This window comes from Triticum dicoccoides, chromosome 3A, assembly GCF_002162155.2.
Source record: "Triticum dicoccoides isolate Atlit2015 ecotype Zavitan chromosome 3A, WEW_v2.0, whole genome shotgun sequence".
In the NCBI taxonomy this organism is placed as follows: Eukaryota; Viridiplantae; Streptophyta; class Magnoliopsida; order Poales; family Poaceae; genus Triticum; species Triticum dicoccoides.
The window spans coordinates 542,096,998-542,107,245 of NC_041384.1; the positions used below are offsets into that span (position 1 = coordinate 542,096,998).

The following is a 10,248-nucleotide window of genomic DNA, read 5'->3' on the forward strand; positions in this document are numbered from 1 at the left end:
CCACCTTCACTAGGCGCGGCGTGGCTTCGCCGGCCGGCCCTCCGGCAGTGGCGCAGCGGGGAGCGGTGGTGGGGGAGAGAGCTAGGCGGCGGCACTAGTTCTCCCCCGTGTCGCCAGATGCGGGCGATGCGGGGGACGAAAGGGTGTGTTCTCTAGATCTGGATAATAATTATTCACTTCATTGATTCTTGTTTTCTGGGTGGAAAGATGTAGGGACGGGGAGAATCACCTTTCTTCTTCTTTCTATTCATCTCATCTTTGAATTCTGCTCTCATCTCCACGAAGACGGGGAAGGAGAGCATGGGTCGTAGGGGTAGGGGGTAGGAGGAAGTGTGTGTGATTTTCCAACAGAATTAGCTTAACAAAATTCAAACTATGAAATAGGTAAAGGGGAGATATACGTTTTTCCATTTTTTTATAATCTATTTGAATGCTTCTTGTCATGGCAAATCTTTACACTGCTAATCTTCCTTTTTTTCCTCAAAAAAAAAAATCTTCCCTTTTTTTCAATGGCAATCAATTTTTTGTATAGGTAAATTGCATGTGTCCAGCCCTGACAGACCAGACATGATTTTTGCCAACTAATCCATTTGCCAGAGCAGGGGAAGAAGCAGAGGGAGAGGTCGAGTGGCCTGGGGCACGCGTTTTTTGGGTCGCGTTGGGGGGTATTTGCGAGTGAACGAATATGTTCGCTCATGTCTACCTTGTTGTGAGAATGATCGTTCGCTCAGGTACCTCCATGGAACGTCAACGCACTATTGGTGTTCATAAATTAAGACGGAAAAGGTAGCTACTTTGTTGAGGAAGTGAGAGGGGAAAAGGAAGAAAGGGCCACCATGGATAGAGAAAAAGTGAAAAGGATGGAGAGAGAACTTCTTTAAGGACTAGATGAAAATAATATTTCATCACTCTTCTAATGTGGATTAACGAGGCTAAGGCATGGTACTGCCCTTATTGAAGATGCCCTTACAAATTCACTTGACCAGTACATCCTGATATTTTCTCTGAAGTGAAGTTCATGTGTTGCCACTGAAAGAAAAGTTCTCTTGTTTTATAACTACTGGAAGAAAAAGTTCAACTGCACATATGCTACTACACTGCTAAAGTAAGCAGATCAAGTGGTCACAAGTGTTTTTTCTTTTTCTTTTTGAAATGTCACAAATGTGACTTGCTTTCAAAGAAAAGCTAAACTTACACACGGGAAACCCACGGCAATAATACCCAGACGCCGGGATATGTGCTTTCACTCTCAGTGCCGAGACACATCAAACACGACGGTCATGAATATATCAAACGTCTTTTCAAATATTCCACAAATAAACAAGCTGTAGTATTTTGCCGATCGTATTAATGGTCGACACCCATCGTCCAACGATGTTGTCGTCTCCGTCAGTCGCTGTCGGCGCTCATCGTCGGATCCAGGGAAAAGAACACGGGTGGAGATACGATGGGGACACGACGACGATGCATAATGCGAAATCTTTATCTCCGCACGCAGATGATGCGCGACCATGGCCCAGGCCGCCAACTCCAGGCCGCACACGGCGCTTTCGTGGCCGAACGCCGGCCCCTCCTGTCCCCCGCGCCCTGCCCCAGCCCGAGCAGCCGACGGTCGACCACGCGTGCCGACCTGCCGAGGTAGGCCATGGCCATCCATCATCACCTACGCCGTGCTGCTCAGTGCTCATTCACGTGCGCGGCAGCGACGACGATGCCTCGTGCGTGCCATTTCCATGGACGGACAGCGCAGGTCCGAGGCAATGGCAGGGATCTGGACTTCTGCACACAATTATGCGGATCAGAGAATGCAAGATTCGGAATCCAAGCACGTCTGCATGTGCCTGGTGGCCAAAGGTTTGTGCATGCATGCGATGCATGTTGCACCCAATTTATTCCTCAATCAGTTCGGTCCTTGAATTAACGATTACCCAAAATTATTCGGTTCTGCTGATTAAACCAGCAGCGGGAGTACATACACAATCATCAGCTAATTAAGTAGAGAAAATACAACATTTAAACAGCAGCTAGGGCGACACCATATACAGCCACAATCTAGCTCCGTCTCGGATAACATTATGTATGCTCTCCAGGGTTAACCAAGTAACCGCGCTCATCATCGTCAGTGCCCGAGACTACAAGAACTCTTGCTCCTGTCAAGTTGCACCCGACTCCAGTTTCTTTCTAGCTTGGAGAGTCGCTCCCCCTATCCCCGTTAGCTCTAGGGGCGGTGGCGCCTGTTACCTTCAAGGCCTGCATCAAGCAAAGAAATGAATGTTACCTCCCAGTACATCAGTTAGAGCATGTACTCCCTCCGTTCCTAAATACTTGTCTTTCTAGGCATTTCAACAGGTGACTACATACGGAGCAAAATGAGTGAATCTACACTCTAAAATATGTCTACATACATCCGTATGTAGTAGTCATTTGAAATGTCTAGAAAGACAAATATTTAGGAACGGAGGGAGTACAATGCAATATGCTTATACATGGGGCAATTCACATACTTCAACACATCACATTCACCTCAAAATTGGAAAATTCAAGCCCCTACAATGTATATATGTACCATAAGAAAACCCTCAGCCTTCAGGTGAGCAATCAACCACAGTTCAACGTTTGGATGCTAAGGGTAGTGTTTGGTCGGTGGTCTAAAACCAACCCTACCGATTTTTTGGTAATTGTTCGGATGGGTGCCAAATTTTTCGCATGCCCAAAACCCCGGTTCATTTTTCTTGCCAGCATTTGCCAAATTCTAGCTACCCAAATATTTGGTAGGCTAGGCTTGGCTCAAACCAAAGATGTCCCAACAAATTCCGGAAGTGCTTCTCAAATGAAGGTCGACCAGAATAATAACAAATCTTGCAGGAACACCCTGGTGTTAGCTTCAGCTCTATATGAAAGCTCTATATATTCTATCTGAGTAAAGTCATGGATCTATACCATCAATTTTGCCAGGCTGGATACAATGGAGGAGTAACTTTTAGAGTGTCGGGCAGTGGGTAGATATGTAAGGTTTGTCGAACTAACAACAAAAATTCAGCAGAACCGAATCATAATTGTGCACCCAACGTCCGGATCATATCAAGTGGTTAATAAGGATCTAACACGGTATGTTATCATCAATTACAGAGAAGGGAACAATAACTAAAACGTTTGATCGAGTGAGTACCATATAATTGATTATATTTGCTAGATATTTCCATAACTAGGATGCAATTATATCTATTTTTCTTTGCACCAAATTAAGTGGACAGAGTGCAGCAGACCTTTTAGCGGCCAGTTATTGTGATCGCAGACAGACACACACGTACCACACCACAAAAATCTATTGCTATTTAAATGTGGCTCCAGCCCCTCTCCTCTTCAGAGGTAAATATGAAAGCACAAAATCATGTGAAGCGCAGGTCTTTAGGTGAAAATAAAGGTGTTTCTACCCTTAATGAGTACTAACCAAGCAACCCCTCTGATTCTCCACTCTACTTAGGTGATGAAAAATATACATCCACGAAAATTTGTGGTAATGCATTGGAAAAAGGACCACTGTTGTATAATTGACAAGCTTTGTTGGAGAAATGCAGAACCACTCTGTCTCTCTCGAGCAAATATTGTGTGCTTATGCTTAAGGAACAAATGAAACAATTTGTAATCGTTTCAACAGCCACAAACTAGGTTGATTAGAACTACGAACAATCAATTTCACTTTGTTTTCATCAAGTACTCGTACATCTGATTAGAACTACGAACAATCAAATCAAAAACTATTTCAGATCTTTCTTGTGTGTAGTAGAGATTTCAATCGTTGACAGTTTTCAAAGGATGAGGTGAGTAGATCAAACTGCATCGGATTACAGATCAAAATCTTCCAATTACTTGTGTTAAAATTACAATTATTTGGTAGGAGAACATAATTAGCAAAAGAAAACATATATGGACAAAATTTGCAATTTTATGATACAGAAAGTTTAATCAGGTAAGAACAGTATTACCTAGCATGTGGTGCACAAGATAGAATCGATTGAGCATGCGATTTTAAGATGCAAAAACTACATACCCAAGTACTCCCTCCGTTCCAAAATAGATGACCCAACTTTGTATCACATAATACCATTTTCGACACAACATATCATGTTTGAGAAACACCTTTTATTATTTAATATTTACCTCCAACAAAAAAGAAAAAGCAAGGAAAAAATAGTACCTTTCGGCCTACTCAGAAATGGTAGGTGTATTTGGAACTGGGACCATCTGGTGCACAAGATGCTGCATTCCTGGCTTCAGTTCCTTGTTGCAGAAATCATCATACTCTTCCTTATCCCCGGCCTTCTTTTTTACCTCCACTACTACAAGGGAGGGTGTGAGTTCAAAAATCTCCGCGCAGATTGTTAGTGGACCCTTGACCCCTTCCCTTGTGCCCTCCAGGCTCACCCGCCAATCCTTCTTCCGCACCGCGAAGCTCTTTACATTTGCGATCTCCTCCAATTTGGTTATAATGTCCGACATAGGTTCACTCGAGATGAATCTCACCTCGTCCCCTTTTTCCTCAAACAGCCCCGACAAGTTGAATCCCCTTGAGAATGATATGATGTCGAACGCATTAAGGCTAGCGGGGCGCGGGAGCGGCCCGCGGAGCCTGTGGCGCTCTTCAAATGACGATGTGGCAGGGCAGGACACGACTGATGCGTCGGACTCTGACCCTGAGTCGTCTCCATCAACTTCTTGTGGGGATGGAGATGGAGGTGGAGGCGGCAATGGTTGAGGAAGAGGGTCAGTGAGACCCAAGTCGAGCATATCATTCTCGGCATCTATGACGTTGTACAGCTGGTCGTCTTCAATATAGAACTTGACTGGCCGGAATCCTTTCTTGAACCACCGGTTCTCCATGACCTCCGGCAAGGTGATCCTGGTGCTTGGGTTTGTGTCAAGGAAACGCATGATCAGGCTAGTAAGGTCCTTGGAGAACCACCGTGGACACCGGAATTCTCCCTTGTAAACCTTACGGTACATGGCCATGAGGTTCTGGTCATGGAAAGGGAGGTATCCGGCCATGAGAACAAAGAGGATGACGCCGCAGGACCATATGTCGGCCTTGGCGCCTTCGTATCCACGGCGGGCGAGGACCTCGGGCGCGACGTAGGCCGGCGTGCCGCAGAAGGTGTGGAGGAGACCCTCTGGCTGGAACGGCTCGGCGACGGCGGAGAGGCCGAAGTCGGAGACCTTGAGGTTGCCCGCCTCGTCGACGAGGAGGTTCTCCGGCTTGAGGTCCCGGTGGAAGACCCCGCGGGTGTGGCAGAATCCGACGGCGGAGATGAGGTGCTGGAAGTAGCGGCGCGCAATGTCCTCCTTGAGGCGGCCCTTGGAGACGCGGGAGAAGAGCTCGCCGCCGCGGACGAGCTCCATGACGAAGTAGATCTTGGTCTTGGTGGCCATGACCTCGAAGAGGTGCACGATGTTGGGGTGGCGCACGCGGCGGAGCACGGCGATCTCGCGCTTGATGTGCGAGACGAGGCCGCTCCGCACGGCCTTCTCCCGGTCGAGCACCTTGATGGCCACGCTCTCGCCGGTCTGCAGGTGCCGCGCGTGGTACACCTTGGCGAAGGTGCCCTTGCCCAGGACGCGGCCCAGCTCGTACCGCCCCATGAGCAGCCCGCGGGAGCCTGTGCCGCCTCGCTTGGCCGCCGCCGCCGCCGCCGCCGAGGAGGAGGAGGAGGAGGAAGGGGACGGCAGCCGCGCGGCCTGCGGCGACGGGTCACGCGGCGGCGGCTTGGTGGCCGCCATCGACGGGTGGTGGCGGTGGGCGGGGAGGCGAGGCGAAGGGGATTGGGTGGAGGTGGAGGTGGAGCAGCCGGCCTCGAAGGAGGTGAGCTTAACGGCTCTGCGGAAACTATTTCTCGTTTGCTTTGCTCTCCGCCTTCTCTATGGCTCTGCTCCGTGGAGCATGGTTGGGCTGGGGCTCTTCGCTTGGCTTGGGAGGGCAGATATTTTTTCCCCGGCTCCTCGCATTTTGTATTTTTATTATGGGCTTGTTTCACCCAATTGCTGGAGTCTCTTCGTGCACAGCTTTTGTGCCATATTTCGAGGGTTCTTTTTTGCGTAAAGCTCTGGCTGTTGCCAAGCAAAGCAAACGGTGGATTGGGAGCCGGTGTACCAGCTGTAAATAAGTTTGCCACACACAAAAGGAAGAAAGCTCCAGGGGTACTTTTGTTTTATAAGCAGCACTTTTATTATTTCACTGGAGTCATTCACAATTTACATGTGGAGATGATTTTTTTTTTGCGGGGTCACGTGGAGATGAAATTGACAACATACTCTCAGGGCTCAATTTGCTCACTAACTTCTCTCTCCAAATAAGAGTTGTATTTCTTTACTTTTAGATTTGTTTGTGCTTTTGCCCCGCAAAACCTTATATTAACATTATTATTGCATTTGCATTGCTTATATAGACGTGGTAGTTGCTTTATTTATAAAGCCAGACAAAAATTTATTTCAAGATAAGTTGTATTTCTGAACATTTAAGCGTTTGCGGTGTTAACAACGAGTCTTCGAGTTGTTGCAATTCTGATTGAGTTCTATTTAGAAGGTGTTCAAAATGTTTGATCTGGCAACTCTCAAAAAGTTATAGATGTTGTCAAGTTGCCGACGTGTACTTCTTGTTCTTTATATGGTTTCGTCCTGGATACAATTTGTATCATTAGCTACTCTCTTTCCAAAAAAATATGTCGTATTAGTTTGTTTTGTCAGAAGAATTCATAAAAGCAAGAGTGCATCCACTTCATAGAGAAAGCAAGCACCCACAAGATCTAAACGTACAACACATATAGTAGGTTCAACACAAACAAAGTCCGTTGGAGTCATAGCGTAAAATGATCCCAAGGACGCAAAATAAACAAACAAAAGCAGTTAAATCACCGACGATAGACGACAAGCCACTCTCTGAAGCCTGCCGACAAATGAGTTGATGGAGGTCCGGTCCTTGGGACAAGTTTGTCATGAGTCCATGATGTCCAGGTGAATGAAACAAAACTAAACCAGTGGAGGCGTCTTCTCCTTCTAGTCAGTGTAGCAACCCTCTAAAAATCGTTCAAACCAAATGACCTAAAGGTTGTCTATGACTTATATTCTACTAAGTACTTATATAATTTTAAAATTGCATGCTTATACATTTTTCATCCCGTGATGTATGTTATACTTATTTTGTCATAAGTAATCAGATGTTTCAAAACTTTACTAAATTCATAGAAGTCATACTGTAATAACAGCGCCTACAATCCTGCCACTCGATCTTTTTTTGGGTTCAATATGACCACTTAATCCTGCCATCCTTATCATTTTCCTTCAGGGTTCCTCCCCTTTTGGTTGGATGCCATAAAGCTATAATGTTGTGCAGAAGAAAATACTTAATCCATGCTTTAAATTGTTTGCAAGCAAGTCGACATGAAACTTTTGACTATACTCGTATGAGCGAGCACTGCAATTACTATCTTAACAATATTTGTTTCACAAGAAGTTTACTAGTCATGACGATTCCTTATGCTTTAGAAACACCTTCAAGTGAATATGGCATCTCCCATCAAACATGGAATTTCTGCTCCCACGTGCACATGCACCCAGATGAACAATAATACTTTAAAAATCAGTAAAAAAATCTGTTTTTTTCTAATAGACATGTTTGAATGTTGTACTCTGAGGCAAAAAGAAGAAGTAACATTTGATGTGCTCATGAAAAAAATGATACTCTGAAAAGGCTCATTTTCAAAGCATTTTGGGTTGCATGTTGTATATTTCATCTCAAATAGGAGTTGTAATTCTTTTACTTTTGTGTTTGTTTGTGCATTTACCACAACACCTCATATTTACTTTCCTGCACTTGCACTGCTTGTATAGACATGGCGGTCGTTTTATTTATAAAGTGAGACGAAGGCGTATATCAAGAGGAGTTGTATTTCTTAACATTAAAGTGTTCACTTGTTGGCAAGTATGATTGTGTTTTATCTAGAAAGGGTTTAAAATATTCAACCTGGCCCTGCCAACTCTCAAGCAGCTATACATGCTAATCAAGTAGCCGACTTGTATTTCTCATTCTCCATATTGTTTCGTTGTGGATATAATTTGTACCACTACCTATTCTCCTTCCAAAAAAATATGTCATATTAGTTGGTCCAAACAAATTCATAATAGCATGTGTGACTCCGCTTTATAGATAAGGCAAGCATCCACAAGATCTAAACATAGGACATAGATAGTAGGTTCAACACAAACAAAATCCGTTGAAGTCATAGCATAAACAGACCCGAGGAGGCAAATTAAACAGACAAAAGTCGCTAAATAGCATACGCAAGATGATGAGCCACTCCCTAAAGCCTGCTGACAAATGAGTTGGTGGAGTTCCGACCCTTGGGTCCAGCGAGCAACAACCATTGTTGCATGAAAGCAATGAGTTTAAAAATCACGCTGGTAGCATTGTCGATTTGTCGTAGATGTTCACGGGCAATCACAAGTCGATTTGTCGTAGATGTTCACAGGCAATCACAAGTTTGTTATGATTCCACGATGTCCAAGTGAACGAAACTAAACTAAACCAGAGGAGACATCTTCTCTTTTAGTGGAACCCTCTAAAAATCCTCCAAGCCGAATGATTTATTGCACGATTATACATTTTTCATCCTATGTATGTTATATTTGTTTTGTCATAAGTAACTGATATTTCAAAACTTTACTAAAACCATAGAAGTCATATTGTAATAACAACGCATATAACCTTGCCACTATGTCCTTTTTTATTGAATATGATCACTTAATCATGTCACCCTTATCATTTTTCTTCAAGGGTTCCTACCCTTTTGGCTGGATGCCACGAAACTATAATGTTATTCGGAAGAAAAATACTCCATCCATGCTTTAGATTGTTCACAAGCAAGTCCACATGAAACTTTCGACTATACTTTGTATGAGCGTGCACTGCAATTATTATCTTAACAATATTTGTTTCAAAAGAAGTTTATTGGTCATGATGGTTCCTTATTCTTTAAAAACACCTTCATGTGAATATGCTATCTCTCATCAAACATGGAGTTTCTGCTCGTGCACATGCACCTAGATGAACAATAAAATTTAAAAAGTTAGTAAAAAATAAAAATTCTATTTGTTTGTAACATACATGTTTGATTGTTGTACTCTCAAGCAAAAATTAGTGAAGAAGTAACATTTGATGTGCTCATGAAAAAATAACACTCTGGAATGGCTTATTTTCAAAGCATTTGAAAAAAGCAATGAAGCGCGGTTTTGAAGCAGCTCAGAAAATGCACCTAAAAGTTTGTTAAAAATGTTGATTTTTTTACACAAATACATATGCATGTGTTCCAAATATATTTTAGTTTCCGTTCAATAATACATCGTGTTATACGCAGCACAAAAAAAATGCCCAAAATCAACAAAACAAAAGCCCATTTTTTGCACGCATTATCTTTTTTGTATACACATACAAGCACATATATTGATGAAATTTTGTGTAGTATAAGCTATACTGCACCTCCATATATGCATGTACACATTTTTTTGAAGTTTCAGCCATAAAAAAATTGAACTTAAAAAAGGGGGCTCATAGTGCCCTTGCTCCAAATGAACTTTTCTATCTCCCAAGGGCATACATGCTATACAAGAAAATGGTCCATATGCCTGCATCGATGGCGGGGAGGGAAATCATGTCTTTTTTTTTCCTCTCCTGCAAGGCGGTTAGGAGAAAGCATTCCTCCCCTCAATCTTCTCCGGCGAGTCCGTTGTTTCTTCTCCTCTCCGCCTGCCACTCATGCGTCCGGTGGCATGGAGGGGAATTCTGGTGCCTTGGCTCCAGCTAGTAGATAGGTAGGGTTTTAGTACTCGCAAGGGCAACGCTCGAACGGATGGTGACGCTTCTTTTTCGAGTCAGTTTTTGGTGATTTGATCCTCGTCAAGTTCTTCTCTCGGGACTGATGAGACAGAGCTCCGGCGTAGATTCCCGTCAACTCCTCGGGCGGCGAAGCTATGGTTTCTCATTGTGTATACGTGACGGCGAGATTTAGGGCCCGTTCGAAAGTGCTCCACGAGCCAGCTTCGTAAAATCACGGCATGGAGCCAGCCCAACACTCCTGCTCCAAGAAGCCCACTCCACGGAGAAAAATATCGTGCAGTGCAATTTTCAGGAGCGACAGAAGACTAGCTTCGAAAAAGGCAGAAGTAGAAGTTCCTCAAAATTACACCCCAATGCCCCATCCC

At 44.1% G+C, this 10,248-nt stretch overlaps 1 protein-coding gene across 1 annotated transcript; it reads right to left on the reverse strand.

The window, feature by feature from the left end:
* Window positions 1-1,888: 1,888 nt before the first annotated feature.
* Window positions 1,889-5,967, reverse strand: LOC119269055 (CBL-interacting protein kinase 19-like). The gene is made up of 2 exons (XM_037550803.1): window positions 4,199-5,967; window positions 1,889-2,250 (listed from the first exon to the last, which is right to left on the reverse strand). The coding sequence occupies exon 1, from the start codon at window positions 5,773-5,775 to the stop codon at window positions 4,207-4,209; it is 1,569 nt and encodes a 522-aa protein (XP_037406700.1). The 5' UTR covers window positions 5,776-5,967; the 3' UTR covers window positions 1,889-2,250; window positions 4,199-4,206.
* Window positions 5,968-10,248: the final 4,281 nt, after the last annotated feature.

Bases quoted from the DNA above. Each gene is read 5' to 3' on its own strand.
- LOC119269055 (XM_037550803.1), bottom strand. From the start codon at position 5,775: ATGGCGGCCACCAAGCCGCCGCCGCGTGACCCGTCGCCGCAGGCCGCG.